This window comes from Octopus sinensis, linkage group LG4 (assembly GCF_006345805.1).
Source record: "Octopus sinensis linkage group LG4, ASM634580v1, whole genome shotgun sequence".
NCBI lineage: Eukaryota > Metazoa > Mollusca > Cephalopoda > Octopoda > Octopodidae > Octopus > Octopus sinensis.
Genome location: NC_043000.1, coordinates 155,948,279 through 155,970,946, shown reverse-complemented (window position 1 = coordinate 155,970,946; position 22,668 = coordinate 155,948,279). Strand labels below are relative to the sequence as shown.

General features: G+C 38.3%; 1 protein-coding gene across 1 annotated transcript in view; it reads left to right on the top strand.

The window, feature by feature from the left end:
• The window catches only part of LOC115210945 (vacuolar protein sorting-associated protein 13B-like), a 155,149-nt gene that overhangs the window by 11,138 nt on the left and 121,343 nt on the right, over positions 1 to 22,668 (top strand). The window contains 11 exon segments of the mRNA XM_029779736.2: positions 775 to 986; positions 2,328 to 2,534; positions 5,363 to 5,594; positions 10,563 to 10,754; positions 12,962 to 13,140; positions 14,273 to 14,464; positions 15,690 to 15,814; positions 16,432 to 16,613; positions 18,772 to 18,918; positions 19,433 to 19,612; positions 21,540 to 21,743. Of these exon segments, the coding sequence (XP_029635596.1) occupies positions 775 to 986; positions 2,328 to 2,534; positions 5,363 to 5,594; positions 10,563 to 10,754; positions 12,962 to 13,140; positions 14,273 to 14,464; positions 15,690 to 15,814; positions 16,432 to 16,613; positions 18,772 to 18,918; positions 19,433 to 19,612; positions 21,540 to 21,743 (2,052 nt within the window).

Genomic DNA, 22,668 nt, shown 5'->3' with positions numbered 1-22,668 from the left:
CTAATCATAATGCAAAAGTGAATATAACATTGTATATTTGTTTTTAATGCCTAGAATAACTCAACCCCAATAGAGTTGTTTGAGTCTTAAACCACAATCTCAGATCAACACACATAGTAAACAAATGAAACTGAAAGTCATATACATTATATTTGTTCCTTAAAATATTTTAAGGAATTGGTAAGTTTCCTTTCTGGGGTAATGCTAAATGTAAATAGCTATGAAATTTTGTTCAGAAACAAACTTTTTTCAAGTTTCTTGTCTTAACTGTAAGTGAAAGCAATTGAAATAGATTGATCTGAATACATTGCATAGACTTATAAAGCTGAAAAACAGCAGGAAAGCAATGATAAAATTGGTAAATGCTTAGAGATACTAAGAGATGTGGGTTCTAGTTACCCTGTAGCTTTTGTATTTTTCTTCTCTGTTGTTATGTCTTGTATTCGGCATCACATTTGATGTATAGAAATCCACGTTTGTGGGCTCTTTCTCTTATATTTATATGTGTTCTGTATTCAACATCACATTTAATGTATCCAAATTTTTTTAGTGCAAATTCTACCTAAGTCCACTTTGTCCTTCATCCTTTCAAGTCATTAAAATAAATACCAGTTGAATACTGGGGTTGAGGTAATCGATTTGTCCCCTTACTCCAAAATTTCAGGCCTTGCACCTATAGTAGAAAGTATTGTGTGATCAAAAAATAATCAACGTAAATTATTATTAGAATTTCAAGAAACTATCCTAAAAAATTCCAATTTCTCTTATATTTAGTCTTGGCAGAAAGCCAGGAAGAATCTGCCATTTCAGAATATGATGATCAAGGTTGGGCATCTTGGGCATGGTCTTTTGTTCCTCAAATATTACCAGAAGATTATGAAGAAGAAGACGAGGAGGAAGACTCCTTAAATAAACCTCGAAGAAAGCCATCTCCTGCTGTGCTGTGTATAGGATTTTATATAAAAAATGCATCTGTCATGTTAAAGGTTTGTCTTAGTTTAATTTTCCCTTATATTTTATTGGAATTCTTGAAAACATTTTTTAAAAATTCTATTTAATTTTTTACTTGGAAAAGAAAGTTGCTTCATTTTGTTGATGTACTTCACTTTTTCTTGTTCAATTCACCCAACTGTAAACCAGCTAATGAGGAACCTTCTGTGTTCACACATCATGCTATAAATACTAGTGATGCCTGGTTCAAATCATACCCTATGATCTTAAAAAGCGAAGATATATTAGGTAATGTAGTTTTAAAGAAAAAAAAAAAAGGAAAACTGATGTGATGGTCACGGCTGCAATACCTTTGATTATATACATCTGCTGAATCTGGGGGCTGAGCAGAGAATAAACAGCAATAATTTGGCTGTAAATAGATGATATTATACTTCATTACTCCTTATTGTAAAGCTGTCACTGTGTTATTGATAAATGTTTTATTAGCTCAGAGTGATGGATTCTATGTGGCCTCTATTAAGAGGTCATGTACTAACAGGGACCATCTGCTGCTGGTCCCTATTATTCTTATAGTTTGCAAACACAGCAGAGCAGAGATTAACTCTCAGCTAGTCAAGTCCTTGACATAGTTTAATACCCAGTTGTAGCCATTTTCTTCCATTTCGCTAATGGTCAATGGACAACTGCTAATTACGCAAAGCTAATATAGACATTGCTTTGTACCAGTCTTAAAAACCTCTCATGGTGGTGCTCCAACATGGCCACTATCAAATGGAACAAGTTAAGGAATAAAAGAATGATATCTGTCTTATGTAAATGAAATTGTTAACCCTTTTGATACCAATCCAGCTGAAACTGGCTCTGGCTCTGAGTATAAATGTCTTGTTTACAAAAGTTCTGAATTAAAATCTTCCACCAAACCTTAGCCACAATTTATATTCCTGACACTAGCTGAATGATATCTAAGTTATTTTACTAAATTCTTTCTTATATTTAAAGTATTTGAAAGAAACACAGAGCATCTCAACAGAAATATGGTAACAGAAGGGTTAAAATATATAATAGAGAAACAATTCTTAACCCTTTTGATATCAACCTGGTTGAAACCACCTCTGGCTCTGTAGTACAAATGTCTTGTTTTCATAAGTTTTGAATTAAAATCTTCCACCAAACCTTAGTCACAATTTATGTTCCTAACACTAGCTTAATGATAACTAAGTTATTTTACTAAATTCTTTCTAATATTTAAAGTATTTGAAAGAAACACAGAGCATCTCAACAGAAATACAGTGACAAAAGGGTTAAAGTATTTTATGTTTGTAAATATTCAGATGATTAAGACTGAAAATTAATGTTACTATTTTCTTTTCCAGTTGACGGAGACTGTAAGGGAGGCTGTGCATTTTGGTCCAAGTCGGGTCTTGTTTCGACCTTTCATCTTTGTGGAGGCAGGTGGCCTTGCTGTCAGTGTGGTTCTTTATGGCCATTCCTACCTGGACGTTCAGTGTGGCATAACACATATTTGTATGACGAGTCAGGGTCCGTGTGTGTGTTCTTCAGTGTGTAATGAAAACATCACTGTAAGTCATACCTGTGTTGATCTTATTGCATTCAGAGCATTCATTGTCACCATCCGCATCATTGTTCTCTTCATTCTCATCGTCTTTATGTTTTCTTTTCCAAACCAGCAAGGGGTTGGATGGGTCTATTTTAACTCTGTGTCTCTTCATATGTTGCAGTCCTTCCTTATTCCCCGTTGTGTTGCTCCTCATTCTGATATCTGTCTCACCACTTATGCTGATGTCTTTTTTCGATTTTCCCTCCATGCAGGCTCCTTCTTCTTGTATCATTTGATATCTTTCACCCACATATCATTCTTTGTATGCACCACATATCTGTATCATTGCAGTCTTCATCTTTATACACATTGACTAAGACCTCTGATGAATGCTGTCATTTATTTGTGCTCCCATTACACATCCACTGAAGCATGCTTGCTTCATTTGTTTCCAACCTTTGTATATCCTTCACATCCGCCGCCCCGACTGGCCTCCGTGCCGGTGGCACGTAAAAAGCACCATCCGATTGTGGCCGTTGCCAGCCTCGTCTGGCCCCTGTGCCGGTAGCACATAAAAAGCACCATCCGATCGTGGCCGTTTGCCAGCCTCGTCTAGCACCTGTGCAGGTGGCACATAAAAAGCACCCACTACGCTCTCGGAGTGGTTGGCGTTAGGAAGGGCATCCAGCCGCAGAAACACTGCCAGATCAGACTGGGCCTGGCGCAGCCTTCTGGCTTCCTAGACCCCAGTTGAACCGTCCAACCCATGCTAGCATGAAAAACGGATGTTAAACGATGATGAGGATGTTGCTCAGTTTAGAGGTGTGAGAGGAACTATATGAAATAACATTTAATTAGAACACTTTTAATAACTCTCATATAAAGAGAAATGATTTTTGTTTCAGTTTCGAATTTCTTATATTGAAGCTGCAGTTTATAACTTCATCATAAACTAAATCCTCCTTCGTACCCCCCCCCCGTAATCTTACAATCCCTACCCACCTTTCCTGATCCTTCTGTCATGAAACTCTCTTCTGTTTATCTTCTCAGATATGTTACCTTGAGGGTACACTCTTGCTTCTCATCACTATCATCTTTACTTCTCTTTCTGGCTCCACTCCATCCACCCCACCCATGTATATATGTATATATATATATATATATATATATATATATAATCAAAATAAGCAACAAGGATATCCAGAGGTAATGCAGTACGATTGTTTCATGCGACTCCATTTAATTGAACAATGCAATCATTTCATTACATCAGTTTAAAATGTAGAGCAATCTTCAGCTGCATAAAAATATAGAATTTAGTTAAATTCGAAGGATTCATTTGTATAAGGATAAGGAGATAGACAAATTTTGATTATAATCACCTTATTTTAAATTATATGGATTATACCATACTAAATTCTGGTGCCTTCAACTTAAGTACCATATTCATTTGAATCTAAATTTTACTGAACTTATATATATATAGTGCCAAGGAGGCAAACCTTTTGTAACAGTTCTACTGGGCACTCTATTCCAATTTCCTTCATATTCCTCTTGATGCCTTCTGACACTATCCCCAAGGACCCAACAGTAATTGGCACTATCTTCACCTTCTTCATTTTCCATAGCTGGGCTATATCGTACTTCAGAGGGTTGTATTTATCTTTTTTTTTTCCTTCCTTCTTGACTATTTGTGTGTCAAAGGGGCATGCAACATATATAGCATATGTGGTGCACCTTGTCCATGACCACCACATCCGGTCTGTTATGCTCTAGCACCTGGTCTGTTTGGATTGGGAAATCCCAGAGGATTTTGCAAACCTCCGACTCCACTACTCTCTGCGGTTTGTACGCATACTATGTTTTGCCTCTCTCTGGCCCCTACTTTTCGTTCAGTTTCCAGTGCAACACTTTCGCTACCTGATCATGTCGCCACAACTTGTCGTCGTTTTGGGCAAGTGTACGTATTCATTTGTGACATGAGCAATGGTTTCAACCAATCTATTACAGATGCAGCACAGTGGAGACACTTATCATTATTAAGGTTGCAAGCTGGCAGAATCATTAGCACACTGGGCGAAATGATTAGTGGCATTTCATCTGTCTTTCCATTCTTAGTTCAAATTCTACCCAAGTCCATTTTGTCCTTCATCCTTTCGGGTCATTAAAATAAATACCAGTTGAGTACTGGGGTTGAGGTAATCGACTTGTCCCCTTACTCCAAAATTTCAGGCCTTGCACCTATAGTAGAAAGTATTATTATTATTATTATTATTATTATTATTATTTTTTCTTCTTTCAAATTTGCTTCCATTTCTTGCCAAGTGTCTTCCCGACTCCTAGGGCAAAGAAACTCATAGTCTACGTTGGTAGGCCATTAAGCTAAACTCACTAGTTCATTCTTTTTTTTGATAGAAATAAAGTTAAATTAAAATACATGGGTAGTAATAGTTCTCACATCGACAATGCTCTTCTCAATAAGTGTGATGTACCAGTTAAGACAATCTTTTGCACTTCTTGCAGGGATGGTAAGCTAGGGATCATTCAAATATAATTTTCGGTTCCCTTCTTGATCATTCCTAGTGCTCCTATGATCACTGGTATTGTAACCGCCTTGAGATGCCACATGTTCTCAATTTCAATGAGTAGGTCTTTATATTTTCTGATCTTGTCAAATTCTTTCACCGAGATATTATGATCACAGAGGATACTCATGCTTATTATTATTATTATTATTATTATTATTATTATTATTATTATTATTATTATTATTATTTTTATTATTATTATTATTATTATCATTATTATTATTATTATTATTATTATCATTATTATCTTCTTCTTCTGTAGTCTCTAACACTCTTGAAAGGAGGTGAATCTATTGATAACGATGGATCCCTTTGTTACCTAACCAATTCATTGTTTGACATCGCCTGTGCTGAGAATGTTCTTCAAACACCATCCTTTATAACTGATTTTGATAAACATGTTGAAGTCTACACGGAACAGTATGGAATGCAAAAGTTTGGTCTCTTCTGGTTTGACTACCTTTATACTGTAATTGAACCAGAACGGAAAGCAGGTGAGTAAACTGAACCTTTTTTTGTTTTATTTTAATGATTTATAATAATAATAATAATAATAATGAAATTATTGTATACAGTGCTCAGGTGCACCACAACTTGTCAAAAGTGCGTATAAAGCATATGCAGTAATGTAAAAATGTCTGGAAAGCGAACAATGTATGAGTCAGATACATGCTTGCGTGTGTATGGAGGGGAGAAAATCAGGTGTAGTGTTGGTGAATCTCAGGAAGCATGGAAGTTTTGAAGGATGCAGTGCTCCAACAACTAATAACTGATGCCGGCAGTTTGTTCCATGCTTCAGCAACTCTCAGCGTGAAAAAATGTTACCTGAAGTCATGGGAGCCGTGCTGTTTTCTGACTTTGTAAATATGTCCACGGGTGTTAGATGGGTGGAGTTTGAAAAGGTGCTCAGAGTTATTGTTTGTACGATGGTTGATAATTTTATGGGTGTCTGCCAAGTCAGCTGCCAGACATCGGAGTTTCAATTTTGTCAGGAGTAATTGTCTGAGTCTGTAACTTTTGCAGGTTTTTCAAGACTGCTGGGGATGTTCATCTTGGCTGAAGAAAAGGAATAGGATGAGTAGGGAATTCTAGAGGGATGATGCCCTGGGAAGGAAGGATTGGTTAAAGGGATTAGTGTGGCTTAGGTGTGGGTGGTAGGGAAATGGTATGAATATAAGAAGGCGACGAGCTGGCAGAAACGTTAGCATGCCAGGCGAAATGCTTTGCAGTATTTCGTCTGCCGCTACGTTCTGAGTTCAAACTCCGCTGAGGTCGACTTTACCTTTCATCCTTTCAGGGTAGATAAATTAAGTACCAGTTACGCACTGGGGTCGATGTAATCGACTTAATACCTATGTCTGTCTTTGTTTGTCCCCTCTCTCTATGTTTAGCCCCTTGTGGGTAATAAAGAAATAGGTATGAATATAAGTTATAAGTATTAGCAGATGCGAGATGTACTATTATAGTAGTGGTAGAAAGGGTAAAAGGAGGAGACTGCACATCTGTGATATCAGATGATTGAAGTGCGTTGGTTAGTGACTCTTTGTCAATGGGTTGGGAGGCTTTCTTTTGCATGTTAAGTTAAGTTAATTTTTTGGCTCAAAAAGTAAAAAGCAAGGCCATGTAGGGGGACATGGAGTTATGTACAGGGTGGTGTTCATGCAAAGAGTTCAGGCCATTTGTGGTCAAGGGAGACTTTGAACCAAGCGGTCGTCGGCATCTTCACCATCTCGTCTGGCAGCTTATTCCACGGATCCGCAACCCGGACGGAGAAAGCCCCTCTCCTTCGATTGAGATGAAATCGTCGCAGATTGAGCTTTTCGGAAAGCAGCTGCTCTGTCTCAGATGCAGGGGCTGTATTTCATTGTGAGTCTTTATAGTATTAGGGAACAGCTTTATTGTCTAAACCAGTGCTTTTCAAACTTTTTGCTGGAGCAGAACCTCAAGGAAAGATTCCACTGGCTCGAGGAACCCCTGTGCAATAATTTAATAGTCTTATGCACACATATCTGCACAGGAGAATTAAAAATTACTGCCGATTTTAGCAGTTTTGTAACTTCTTGCGGAACCCCTGGACTGTACTGGCGGAATCCTAAGGTTCCGCGGAACCCTGGTTGAAAACCACTGGTATAAACCATTAACTGACTGTGAAACCAAACTTTTTGTATGTGAAAATGTTTTTCCATGTGTTATCAGTGAACAACCTACAATTACTGAATGCTGCTTCACACTATCAGCGAACGGTTAACAACTGTTATTATTCAAGTGTTAATTCATGTTATCAGTGAGCACAGATAAAAAAACAGGTCAACAGAATCCCAGTAAAGAAAGATTAGTGACTTGTAGGGACACAGTGTTTTGTTATGCAACCATGTCATCATCATCGTCATCGTTTAATGTCCGCTTTCCATGCTAGCATTGGTTGGACGATTTGACTGAGGACTGGCGAACCAGATGGCTGCACCAAACTCCAATCTGATCTGGCAGAGTTTCTACAGCTGGATGCCCTTCCTAATGCCAACCACTCTGTGAGTGTAGTGGGTGCTTTTATGTTCCACTGGCACAAGGGCCAGTCAGGCGGTACTGGCAACAGCCATGCTCAAATGGTGGTTTTTATGTGCCACCTGCACAGGAGCCAGTCCAGTAATATACCATATAGTATATTAAACATTTTTATAAGTCCTACTGTGTTAGCAGTGCTAATAAATCACTTATTAGGGTTATCTCCACATATTTTCTATAGAAATTACAGACAGCACTGATTTTGTTACATTTCGGATCTGAGACAACTGATGTAAACAACAATGAGATCTTGTTGTTGTTTACATCAGACGTCTTGGATATGAAACCTTATAACAAAATCAGTGCTGGCTAGAATTTCTGCAGAAAATCTGTAGGGATAACCTTAACAAGTAAAGAAAGCATGTTTAGGAGAAGTGGGTCAGGTCAGATCTCAGAATGCTGGTCTCACAGATAAGGTTAGAACAAACTTTAGTAAGTTGTAGAGTAGACCTGTCCAACCCATGTCAGTATGCAAGAGCATATGTCAAAATAGTGATGTTGGTGTGTATGTGTTCTGATCTGGTGAATGTGTAATAATAACATAGCATAAATGTAAGTTATTTATATAGTATAAATATTCTGCAGTATTCTGAGAATGTCACTGGACGTTAAAAGCAGTAATTGATGTATAAACAAAGGCAGTGTAGCTGTTACTGATGTGTGATGTGATGAACATGTGAACTGAAAATTTGTTGTGTAGAGAGTAGAAAGTACATCTGGTAGAAGAAAACTGAAATTCATAGAGGAAGAGAAGCGTTTATCAGTATAGTGGGACTCACTGACAGAATGACACTGATTCAGTTGTGTACCATACTGAGTACCTGTCTAACTCTTATCATATTAAAACTGGTGGTTATCAATTAAGCATATGTTTCATTTTATAAATATGAATCGGGCATGGCTGTGTGGTTAGGGAGCTTGCTTCCTAGCTACATGGTTTCGGGTTCAGTCCCACTGTGTGGCACTTTGTGCAGGTGTCTTCTGCTATAGCCCCGAGCAGACCGAAGCTTTGTGATTGAATTCGGTAGGTGGAAGTTACTGCCGTGTGTGTATGTGTGCGTATAGCTGCTCAGTGCCTCTCCGAAAGAGAGAGAGGGAGAGGGAATATTATCATCATCATCATCATCATCGTTTAACGTCCGTTCTCCATGCTAGCATGGGTTGGATGGTTTGACCGGGGATCTGGGAAGCCAGAAGGCTGCACCAGGCTCCAGTCTTATCTGGCAATGTTTCTACAGCTGGATGCCCTTCCTAACGCCAACCACTCCGTGAGTGTAGTGGGTGCTTTTTACGTGCCACCCGCACAGGTGCCAGGTGAGGCTGGCAACGGCCACGGTCGGATTGGTGCAATTTACATGCCACCGGCACGGAAGCCAGTCGAGGCGGCGCTGGCATCGGCCACGAGTCGGATAGTGCTTTTTACGTACCACCAGTCCAGGGGTCCTGGCATCTGCCGGGTGCCAGTGCCAGTATAGTTCAGGAAATGCAGTCTGTTGTATGAAAGTCAGTTTGTTTCCATTTGTAATTTAAAATTGGGCAGGGAATAACATTATTAAGGGTTGTATCGTGCTTCACTGCGTTTTGTACATCTTCATCAGGTTAAAGAAGGTCTTCACCCCCGTAAGATGTTGTTGTCTGTTTGATGGGATATGAAAGGTTTAGGTTTAGTCCACTTTGAACTTTTAAACCCAAACCAAGCAATAACAAAGGAGATCTACTGCAAGCAGCTTGAGCGGCTTAAGTCAGCGCCAGAATAAAAATGATCATCTTTGGTTTCAAGATGAAAGGTGTTCTTCCATCAGGATAATGCTTGGCCACATACAGCGAGGATGACTTTCCAAAGGCTGGAGTAGTTTGAATGGGGAAACAATACCCCACCCACCATACTTGCTGGACGTTGCCCCATCTGATTATCATTTATTCTGCAGTCTTCAAAATCATTTGGAAGGAAAAAATGTGAATTCTGTAGATGAGGTCAGAATGGTACTGGAAAAAAATTGAATTTTGGAAGAGGGGCCTTGCAAGTCTAGCAGATAGATGGAAGAACATTGTAGAAAATGAAGGAGAGTATATTTCTGATTAAAAAAGACTGCTGTTTATCTTAATTTCGAAAAATAAAAGAAATATTAAAAAAACCTCATTATTTATGGGATGACCCAATATATGTACATATTTCAAGGAAAACACAGGAATTAGCAGTTAGATCAACACTAAGCTGGTAATAGTTATTTGATTATTTTACGTCTCATTTTGTTTGTTAGAAGTTTCATCCACTAATTCACTGTATTTCTGAGAGTGAAAGTGAGAAGGGAATATCTGTGCATCTCATGCAGATATATATCACAAGGCGCAGGAGTGGCTGTGTGGTAAGTAGCTTTCTTACCAAGCACATGGTTCCGGGTTCAGTCCCACTGCATGGCATCTTGGGCAAGTGTCTTCTGCTATAGCCCCGGGCCGACTAATGCCATGTGAGTGGATTTGGTAGACGGAAACTGAAAGAAGCCTGTCGTATATATGTATCTATATATAAGTGTGTGTGTATATGTTTGTGTGTCTGTGTTTGTCCCCCTAGCATTGCTTGACAACCGATGCTGGTGTGTTTACGTCCCCGTCACTTAGTGGTTCGGCAAAAGAGACCGATAGAATAAGTACTGGGCTTACAAAGAATAAGTCCCGGGGTCGATTTGCTTGACTAAAGGCGGCGCTCCAGCATGGCTGCAGTCAAATGACTGAAACAAGTAAAAGAGTAAAGGTATTTTTGGTTGAAAGCATTGGTTTAGGAGTTGTCTTGCTGATGTTTACATGTTTTTGCTGATATATGTTGTTATATAATTATAAAATATAATAAAATTACTGTTAATGGATTCATCAAACATTGATTTCTTTCATTGTTTTTGTAGGTAGCAAATCTTCAACATCCAGTGATGCCAACAGTACAGAAAATGTAGCCAACATCCGTGAGAATGCCCTGCTGACATTTCTGTTGGGTTCTGTTATTGTCAATGTATCCAGTTCTTTTGTCCATCGTTTACAGAAAGTGTTTTATTGTGCTACTGACCATGAATACGAGCCTTACTGTCTTCCGAAAACAGGTACTTTAACAATTGTTCACTTCAGTTCTTCATCATTCTATTTTATTTCCATAAAAGACTAGCAGTATCGCCCGGCATTGCTTGAGTTTGTAAGGGAAATAACTATATAAGCATTTTTAGAGATGTAAAGTATAATAGCCATCTCAATATGGCTAACCACAAAGGGGGGAGGGGTGTTACTGTAGCTTTTTACGTTCTGAGATTTAACAATAAATTTTTAGAGAGTTACTTCCCTTATATATGCCAAAAATGCATTAAAAATGGGAAAAATTGATGGTAAATTATTTTTTAAATCGTAGACTCATCGTAGACGCGCACTAATACCCAGAAGGGCTCGATATGAATCACGACTATAAGATACCCGGTTTTGGTTAAACTGCACCGCAAAATGTGGGAGTTGTTAGGAATCTAAATTGTAGGAGACAGACACACGACTTCACTTTTATATATAAAGATTAGACTACCTCTCGTTATTGTTTAGCTCTAATTCAACTTAGATTGTACAGACTTATGCTTAAAAGCTCCAGCCAAGACTGCTATGTCTTTTATTCAAGTATAGTGTTATTTAAGCCTACATTATCCAGTGTGAGCTATTTTTAAGACAATAGATTGTGAGTTATGTGATATTTCTGGCAAGTTGATTGACTATGCAGAGGCTCTCCACATTGTGGTTATTTGCTATGTATAAAACGATTGGAGTCTTAGTTATTGCTCTGCACAGTTTCACAGATATAATGGATTACAAATATACTTTTATTGCACATTTATAAATTCTATGGTAATTCTCATTATCTGTTCAGTCATAAAAGAACCTTAGTTAGTTAGTTAATTTTTTGGCTCAAAAAGCAAAAAGCAAGGCCATGTAGGGGGACATGGAGTTATGTAAAGAGTTCAGGCCACTTGAGGTCAAGGGAAACTTTGAACCGAGCGGTCGTCGGCATCTTCACCATCTCGTCTGGCAGCTTATTCCACGGACCCGCAACCCGGACGGAGAAAGCCCCTCTCCTTCGATTGAGATGAAATCATCGCAGATAGAGCTTTGAAGTATTCACATTAAATATCCAGTCAGTTCAATTTAATGGAGTTCATACTACCGTAAGCTATATCTTGTGGAAGAGGCAGTTTTACAATGCTTGCAGGAGTGAACTTTTTCTATTCTTTTGAATCATTCAGGTAGAAAGAACTATTTGAAACTGAAGTGTTTAGGTTATAAAGTCTTGTAATTGCAATATAAATATATGGGGGTTTCAGCTGTAAAACATTAAAATTTTCAGATTGGGAAATAAGTTGGTTGACTTCTTTGTGCTAAAATATGCATTAGTAGGTATAGATTATGTGTAAATAAAGTCATGAGAGTTAAGGTTAGCATTTAGAAGTTTGGATTTAGGATTGGGGTTTTGGGTTTGAATTTAGAGGTATTGGTTAGAATTAAGCTTTAAGTTATAGTTACAATTATGTTAATGAAATTTAATAACATTTTATTAAATTGTTTAGGGACACAGCACACTAACTGTAGTTTGAACCCATAACCTTTTGATCAACAAGTCTAGAATCTTAAATTTACAGCCATTACTTGTTTTCATAGGCGTAGGAGTGGCTGTGTGGTAAGTAGCTTGTTTACCAACCACATGGTTCCGGGTTCAGTCCCTGTGTGTGGCACCTAGGGCAAGTGTCTTCTACTATAGCCTCGGGCCGACCAAAGCCTTGTGAGTGGATTTGGTAGACGGAAACTGGAAGAAGCCCGTTGTATATATGTATATGTATATGCGTTTGTGTGTCTGTGTTTGTCTCCCTAGCATTGCTTGACAACCGATGCTGGTGTGTTTATGTCCCCGTTACTTAGCGGTTCAGCAAAAGAGACCGATAGAATAAGTACTGGGCTTACAAAAGAATAAGTCCCGGGGTCGAGTTGCTCGACTAAAGGAGGTGCTCCAGCATGGCCGCAGTCAAATGACTGAAACAAGTAAAAAAAAAAATATATATATATATATATATATATGGCTTCTTTCAATTTCCATCTAACAAATCTACACATAAAGTTTAAAGGGCTGTGCAGAAGGACTGAACCTGAAACCACATAGTTGGGAAACAAACTTTTTTAACTACACAGCCATGTCTTTGCCTTGTCTACTCTATACTTTATATGTACTGAAAATATCTCTGCATTTTTTTGATTGATTTAAATCTATCTTGCTCACTTTGATCAGAATTGCTCAATGACAACAGTCCTTTGCCGACGGTGGACCAAGTGAAGCACCTCGAGGAGTATACACCTATCAGAACATACAATGTAACTGTGTTGGAGCCAAAGATATATATTTTTGCAGCTGAGCACCCCCAGAAAACTATCCAAAAGCACAAACGTCAAACGACGAGAAGCAGCCGGGTGAGTAGAAGTGTCTTTGTAATAAAACATCTGTGTGCGCAGTTTATGTAAGAGAGGTACCTAAATATACTAACATATACCTTTAGTCTTCTCTTCACAACACATATTACCCTGGAGGTCACAACATGGTCACTCATACTTCTACCCCCATTTCTGACCATCTGCTATTCTCCTCTCACTCTACCTTGTATCTAGAGATGCTCTGGCATCAAGTCACCATCACCCTTGTCTTCTTTCCAGCTGCTCCCACCCACCCTTATATAATATGGGATAGCCATGTATCTACTCTATAGCAAGGCACCAGCGCTGTCCTCTATCTTACTTTTTAGTGCCTCAACATCTTACATACAACCACCTCAATATCCTTTCCTCTTGCTTAGTCTTTTTATTCTTTTTCTTTTCCTTCTACTCTACTATTTTGTCTTGCAAGTTACCAAGTTACATGGTGACCGCACTAGTGGGATGGGAAGCACTCCGTCGGTTGCGACGACGAGGGTTCCGGTTGATCCGAATCAACGGAGCAGCCTGCTCGTGAAATTAACGTGTAAGTGGCTGAGCACTCCACAGACACGTGTACCCTTAACGTAGTTCTCGTGGATATTCAGCGTGACACACAGAATGTGACAAGGCCGGCCCTTTGAAATACAGGTACAACAGAAACAGGAAGTAAGAGTGAGAGAAAGTTGTGGTGAAAGAGTACAGCAGGGATCACCACCATCCCCTGCCGGAGCCTCGTGGAGCTTTTAGGTGTTTTTGCTCAATAAACACTCACAACGCCCGGTCTGGGAATCGAAACCGCGATCCTACGACCGCGAGTCCGCTGCCCTAACCACTGGGCCATTGCGCCTCCACGACCTCACTAGTACTGACTGCAGGTAAAAGTGTTTTGTTCTTTTCCTATTTTGTTAATGCTGGAATTTTTATGACTGAGAAGACCAGTCCTTGCAATCAACTGATTTCAAGTGCATCTTGTGTAGATGCATGTTTCATGATTAAGACCGAGTGCAAATGTAAATGTTAGAAACATATTTCAACTCTAGGATGAGGTTAATACTCTCAAAAATTATAACCGTTATACATCGTCTCTTTTCCTGTGTTATTTTCAATTTAATATTTTGATTCTGAATTACAGGCTAGCACCAAACGGTCAACTGAGATGTCATCAACTCCATGTTCACTGCCAGCTGTAGTGGTGTCAGCTTCCCGTTTTGAGTTGCAGTTTTATCAAGCCATGTATCCTCAGCATGTTGTTCGACTGGTCAGTAAACTAGCTGGACCTTCTAGTCAGCTCATGCATAATTGTTACACACACATGCAACTAAGGGTAAATATGATTAACTTTTTTATTTGTTAATTGCTCCTGTCTTCTACCATTCTTTATGTGCAGTTTTTTTAGTTATGCAGCAATTTTAAGAGGAGATTTAACATTAGGTTTCTTATTCCTTTTAATGAGGTATATTACTGAAGTGCTGTTTGTGATCCACATGGATCAATATATGTAAAATGTGAGGCACAGTGACTGAAGTTAGGCTACTGGACTATTGACTACTTAGTCTTAAGTTCATATCTTACTACTCTTAGTGTTAAGTTTTTGAGCAAGGTGCATGAATAACCCTGATTGCTCCAATTGTTATACTAAACAAAAGGAAAGCACGCCCTTAACCCATTTTTGTGGTGAAGTGGTATATTCCAAAAAAAAAAAAACATTTGTGCCTGTAATTGAATAATCTCTTACTTCCATACAAAAAGAGAATGTTCTGCAGAAGAAAGGAAGAATACAAAAAGAAAGAATGTGTGTGTTTATCTGTGCATTTTGTAGTCTGATTCAAGGGATGTTGCAAGTGGGTGATAAATATATGTACACGGACACAGACACACACACACACTTATCTTATCAGTAACAGCAGCATTTTGATGCTCACTTTTTATACTTGCATGGATCCAATGGAATTTGTCTTTCCTGTTGCCAATGTTTATCTGTTACCAAGACGGCAAGCTGGCAGAGACGTTAGCACGCTGGGCGAGATGCGTATCCGCATTTCGTCTGTCGATACTTTCTGAGTTCAAATTCCGCCGAGGTCGATTTTACCTTTCATCCTTTCGGGGTTGATAAATTAAGTACCAGTTACGCACTGGGGTCGAAGTAATCGACTTAATATCTATGTCTGTCCTTGTTTGTCCCCTCTATGTTTAGCCTCTTGTGGGCAATAAAGAAATAAATATTTATCTGTTACCAAGTAAGGCAATGTTTTCCTGCAACCAATCGTGTTCCATGGAAGATTAGAAACAAAAGACACTTGTTCTGTAGCAGTGATGCTTGCTTACAGTTATTGCACGAAGACAAGGGCAAACACATACTCACATATACAATGGGCTACTTTCAGTTTCTGTCTACCATATCCACTCACAAAGCTTTGACTGGCATGGGGCTTTAGAAGACGATGCCTGAGGTAAAGACATTTGCCCACACAGGGGCACTGAACTCATGTCTGCAAGTACAAAATTTTCTTTAAAAACTTTACTTTAAAATGTTTCTTTTTCTGTTTTAGCTGTTTGGTTTATCTGTGGGTCTTTTGAACATTGACAAAACTGGCAAGCCATCTCATACTGAAACAATTATTTCCCCTTGTAGTGGATCAGTTTACAAGAAGTCTCTGCTTTTCCCAGAAAACTGGTTTGTTCTTTTTAATTCTCTCTGCTTTTTCTTTTCCGTCTCCGTTTCTCTACCCAGTAATGATATAAATGTTATTTTCTGTTTCATTTCTTTTAAAACTTCCAAAACTTCTTTATGTGAGTGTCATTTTAATTGGTCTGTCCGTTTTACTAATTTGGGAAGAGAAACGTTAAACATAGCTACTTCAGAGCTGTAATTTTTAAGATTCAGGTATTTAATTGTGTCTAATCTATCATTTCAAAGTAACGAAGCTAGTAAAAATCATAAAATACCTATTATATGTATTTTGATCTTAGTTGGAACTCTTCACTGTGGGTCTGAATATAAAAGTATTTATGCTAATTGAGATAGTTTTTAAATCAGAAATGGTAACGAGAGAGAAAGAGTGAGTGAGATGGAGAGAGAGAGAGAGAGAGAGAGAGAGAGAGAGAGAGAGAGAGAGAGATGGCTTTTGAAATTGGAACGATAACTAATTTCAAGACTTCAATTTTTTTTTTTTTATCTAGAAATCACAAATTCAGTTTTTGTAATTTGTGTAACCTTTTAAGAGGTTGGATTACTAGGAATATGATGTGTGCTTCCAGATTTCTTTACTTGTCCATTTTATCCATTTTCAGGAAGAACCCTTATTTACCATCTGTTGAATATATGGTTGAAGTTCCTCAATTTAGTCTCAGCATTAAGAAGGCACATGTACATTTCGTTTTCCACATCTGGAAGACGTGGCTTGAGAAGAAACCAAATGCAGCCTCTTCAGAAGCTTCTGACACTTTGTTCCAAGATATGGCGCAATACAAAGGTTATTTGCTTTTATCATTTATGTTTTAACACCTGTTTTTTTTTTAGAACTTTGTTTTTAGTGGAAATATCCAAGAACATCCCACTGTGCTTGAGGAGACCTGTTGAGTCAGGTACATGAACATTGTAATAAATATCAATGGAAATAGTAGTTGTGATACCTGTGCCGGTGGCACGTAAAAAACACCATCCGAACGTGGCCGTTGCCAGCGCTGCCTCGACTGGCTTCAGTGCCGGTGGCACATAAAAAGCACCAACCGATCGTGGCTGATGCCGGACTCCCCTGGCACCTGTGCAGGTGGCATGTAAAAAGCACCCACTACACTCGCAGAGTGGTTGGCGTTAGGAAGGGCATCCAGCTGTAGAAACTCTGCCAGATCAGACTGGAGCCTGGTGCAGCCCCTGGCTTCCCAGACCCCGGTCGAACCGTCCAACCCGTGCTAGCGCGGAAAACTGACGTTAAACGATGATGATGATGATGATCCAATGTTAGTAGCGGTCAGCTCTTTCCAACTTTAAATATGTGCAACCAAGTCACCCTTAGCCACTCATTAAGTCTCCTTTGGGGCATGTATTTAGAATTTTTTGGCACAGCTCTTTCTATGTCTTATGCCACTTTGCTTGTAGAATACGGTGATTTTGCTTTTTCAAAAATGATGTCACCTTGAGATGTATATAATTCTCTGTTAAGATGCATTATAAATAATAAATAAATGTGCCCTTTTAAAGCATAACCAGGCTCATGGGCCCAGTTTCCCAGTTTCTATGGCGTATGTGTTCCCCAGCTGGACGGGATGCCAGTCCATCGCAGCGTTACTCATTTTTGCCAGCTGAGTGAACTGGAGCGACATGAAACGAAGTGTTTTGCTCAAGAACACAACGCGTCACCCAGTCCAGGAATCAAAACCACAATCTTACGATCATGATGCTGACACCCTAACCACTAAACCACGTGCCTCCACAAATAAATGCACCCTTTTAAAGCCTAGCCAGGCTCATGGGCCCGGTTTCCCGGTTTCCATGGCGTATGCATTCCCCAGCTGGACGGGACACCAGTCCATCGCAGCGTTACTCATTTTTTCAGCTGAGTGGACTGGAGCAACGTGAAATGAAGTGTTTTGCTCAAGAACACAACGCGTCGCCCGGTCCAGGAATTGAAACCCCAATCTTACGATCATGTTGCTGACACCCTAACCACTAAGCCACGCGCCTCCACTAAGATGCATTATATGATTCATAATTATATTTTCAAAGTAGAGATTATTTAAGTGACTCCTTATTGTATCATTTAGAGTGTGTAGTATTTTCTTGAGCTCCTGTCATTTCAGTTGCCATCTGTCAGTTTTTCCATACAGTAGACTTTTTTTTATTAGAATTTTAGAGTCATGCTTTTGTTTGAATGTAGTTTATTGCTTTTAGCTTACACTTTTTATAATACTCTCTTCTGTGCAACATTCAGCTGATGTTGTAAGATTTTGTACAGAACCTGAATGGAATTTGGCTTACTGTTAAGATATTGGGAATCTCTCTAAGTTATGACGCAGTTGAATCACCAAGTTATTTTGTATCCTTGAGGAAAATAATACATGAATCTAGCACTTACGATGGTCCATGTTTACACATTGTTTTGAATTCAAGTTATGAAATATTTGTGGAAGCTTATTTGTTGGCTTATAAAAATAGATCTTATGTAATATAATAGGGATGTAGAGTGTATATTAAACAATATCATGTAGGTTGGTGTATCCTGGTATCTTTTCTGTTAATATCATTGTCAAGCTGAAAGCAAGGCAAAACCCAAAGCTTTCTTATGTTCTTGACTAGAAGGCAATAAAATTGTCCTTTTTGTTTTGAGAGAAAGTTGTTTGTAGGTCAAGTTTATGGATTTGGATAAGTCTGTATGCTATGCAGAGAAATAATTACTAACATTTCAAACATAGCCCTTCATTGAAGAGAACATGTTTTTTTGTGCCCAGGGGAGCACTTAGCTGGTTTTTATTTTGTGTGGATGAATTTTATTTTTGAGAGTTCATTATTCTGAAAGTAGTTTTCTTCATGATTTTACTCCAATGCAACTTTCTATGTGACTCAGCTTATATTTTGTAATATTCAATGGTAATTCATCAACATACTGAAATTTGAAATGTATTTAATTGCAGAGCATGATAGCAGTAGCAGTTCCTACAAATTCCTGCCATTATTTGAACTGACGTTGGGTACGTTTGAAATGAGATGTTGCCTCACGCCGTCTGCAAATGCTTTCACGGGAACACTAACTAGTATTCAAGCTGTCATGTATGTTAACAGTAAGTAATTGTAATTAAGCTTTTGAGTGGTGCAATCAGTGAGCAATTAGAGTGCATTAATGAAATACCAATGGTCAGCAGTTCAAGCCTTGAATTAATGCTAAAGTATATAAATAAAAAGAAACAGATTATAACTTTATGTATTAGAGTGACCCGCTGTTCTTGAGGAGACCTATTGAGTCAAGTACATCAACATCAAAATAAAATTCAAAGAGAATACATCAGGGCCTTTTGTAAATATTTTGTTTGTGACCATATACAGGAAACTGAATTTAATATAGTTTAGCTCACCTAAATAATAAGCTAGGTAACAGATTTTGTTTTATTTTTTATAAATGTTATCTGTTATTAAACTTGTATCCCTTCCAAGATTAGGTGTTTTATCATTAATTATCATAAGAGATTTCTTTAATGCTCCAGTACTTAGAACTAAGTTTCAGGTTTATTTTGCCTGTCCTGTAGTTGTTGTTTTGTGGAAACATTAAAATGTATGGTTTTTGTTTTGTTTATACAGGTGGAGGCGGTGGTGGCAAAGGATACATCATCCCTTTAATTTCCGGACCATCGCAAACAACAACTGTGACATCATCGTTGTTCTATTCCGGCAATGCTCCTCCGACTTTGGCATCATTAGACTCTGTCGACTGGCTCAGTTTCACTGTTCAACTACCATCAAAGATTGATACACCAGAAGGTACCATATGATTTGTTTGTGTGTGTAACAATAGCCTTGAGTCTTCCTGGTTGCTGTTTAGTACCATGTCTGCTCTGATCAAGCAAACGTATGATGAAGACATTCCAGATGTGACAGTCCCATATATTATACTCACATAGTGCATGCAGGATTACATTTACAAAGTGCTTTTTTGTATTAAAATAAAAAGGTGTGATTTGTGGGAGATTTAGTTGCTATTTCAAACATGTTGAATAACTTTGTAGGCACAGGAGTGGCTGTGTGGTAAGTAGCTTGCTTACCAACCACATGGTTCTGGGTTCAGTCCCACTGCGTGGCACCTTCAGCAAGTGTCTTCTACTATAGCTTCGGGCCGACTAAAGCCTTGTAAATGGATTTGGTAGATGGAAACTGAAAGAAGCCCGTCGTATATATGTACATATATATATGTGTGTGTATATGTTTGTGTGTCTGTGTTTGTTACCCCAACATTGCTTGACAACTGATGCTGGTGTTTTTACGTCCTCGTAACTTAGTGGTTCGGCAAAAGAGACCAATAGAATAAGTACTAGGCTCACAAAGAATAAGTCCTGGGGTCGATTTGCTTGACTGACTGAAACAAGTAAAAGAGTAAAGAGTGTTTTCTTTGCTGGTTTAAATATTATGACATATTATGACTGTGAGTATGTAACTATACATGGGTCAGATATCTCAACTTAAAGAAAAAAAAACTGCCTGCTGGACCCTTCAAACATGTAAACAAATATGCATGCATTTATGTAACTTTAAGAATACTTCCTTAACCCTTTCGTTACCAAACCGCCCGAAAAAAATTTTGGTTAATGTGACCAAACTGCCCAAAGCCACCCGAATTTACCTATTCATATTTAAATGAGAATATCAGAGCAAATCTCTTTAGTACATTTGTGAAAATATGTATTATACTTCGTAAAGAGTTCAACTACAGTTTTGTACAAAAATCGAAGTGTAATTTTAATTCCGTGAATTTTGGGAGATTTTTTTCCGAAATTTGTTCCTATTGTGTTTTCAAAATTTGTAATTCTGACAAAAAATGGATACGAATTTCATTATATCAAGCAGCGAGTCAGAATTCGAAGGATTTTCTACTGAAGACCTTCATAAATCTAACTCTATGACTGAAAAAAAAAAGCATGTGGTATTTGATAATGAATCTGATGTTTCATTTTCCGAAAGTGAAAACAGTGAATCCGAGAGCTCCGACAGCGATAAAGAAAATGAATTGGCACCTGAATGGAGTGAAAAATTAATAACTGTTTCTTTCGGTGATTTTTCTGAAGAAACTGGACCAAGCCACAGACTTTCCCAGAAGAGTAAAGCCTTAGACTATTTCTTTTTACTTTATCGAATGAGCCTATTTGAAATCATTATGGCGGAAACGAACCGTTATGCTAAATGTAAACAAAGCGAAAGAAAGGATAGTTAGTGGTTTCCCATAACCTTAAATGAAATTAAGACTATTTTGCCATAAATATTATTATGGGTATCAGAAAGTTACCCAGAATAACAAATTCTATCGTAAAATTTTGTTGTATACCCAATTGAATATTAGCTAATAACCCATTTTCTATAGCGATGTTTGAACAAAATTTTAATAATTTTATATTTTGTTGAATTTACCTGTATCTACCTGCAATTAGAGTCACTTTGTGGCAAAAATTATAGTATAGAATTGGTTGAGAACATTTCATTAAATTATCTTCCAAAATTCACGTTAATATATTGATAAATAAAAAAGTTATAGTTGTTTAATGAACCCAGACTAAATTTATGATTATGTTAGAAATTAATTGAAACACATAAGTATTTTGGTCAGAAATATAGTAACGAAAGGGTTAAGTTTAAAAACTGATGTTTTGTGGTAGATGGAACTTAATCTTTGAAAAATGTTTTTTTTTCTTCTTTTCAGCTCCTGCATTACTTCAGATGAATGTCTGTGGTTTGGCCATCATGTTAGATTCTTCCATATATCAGTGGCTTTCTTATACTCCAAAGAGTAAAGTTAATTTGAAAGTAACTCACCAACAGAGGCAGCATCAAAAGACAACCAGTGTAACTATTGATCCTGAACTTGTACAGACTACATCACCTTTACAAAGAAACCTCTCCCAAGGTAAACAGAAGTTGTGTCTGTTGAATATTGTGCAAACATTAAATGGGTGGTCTCCTTCCAATCAACCGAGTTGACAGCACAGGTTCAGTTCTCAATTGTACCATCTCATTTTATTCACTCTTCAGGAGTGGCTGTGTGGTAAGTAGCTTGCTAACCAACCACATGGTTCCAGGTTCAGTCCCACTGCGTGGCATCTTGGGCAAGTGTCTTCTGCTATAGCCCCGGGCCAACCAATGCCTTGTGAGTGAATTTGGTAGACAGAAACTGAAAGAAGCCTGTCGTATATATGTATATATATATATATATATATATGTGTGTGTGTGTGTGTTTGTGTGTCTGTGTTTGTCCTCCTAGCATTGCTTGACAACCAATGCTGGTGTGTTTACGTCCCCGTCACTTAGCGGTTCGGCAAAAGAGACCGATAGAATAAGTACTGGGCTTACAAAGAATAAGTCCCGGGGTCGATTTGCTTGACTAAAGGCGGTGCTCCAGCATGGCCGCAGTCAAATGACTGAAACAAGTAAAAGAGTAAAGAGAGTATAACATCCGTCTGTTGTCAATAGCTTGAAGAGGGTCAGGCTCTGGCATACAGGTTTGCTGATGGTACCCTATGTAAAAATGAAGCTGTCATTTCTTTAAAGGCCAGTTCAGGTCCTTCATGACTGGTTTATTGATGTTGGGGATGTTCATCTTGAACAGCTGTGAGTGAGTGACTAGGAAAAATACGAGCAAGAAAAGAATTTGAGAAGGTTGATGTTTTGTGGCAGAAGGATTGGAAATGATTATTAATGATGGGCCAGAGAGGAGAAATACTGTGTGATGAGAGGAGTTCATGGGTGGTAATTCACTGAAAGTTATGTGCAGATAGCTAGTTCTGTAGTAGGAGACAGATCAACCTTTTGATACCAACCTGCCTGAAACCATC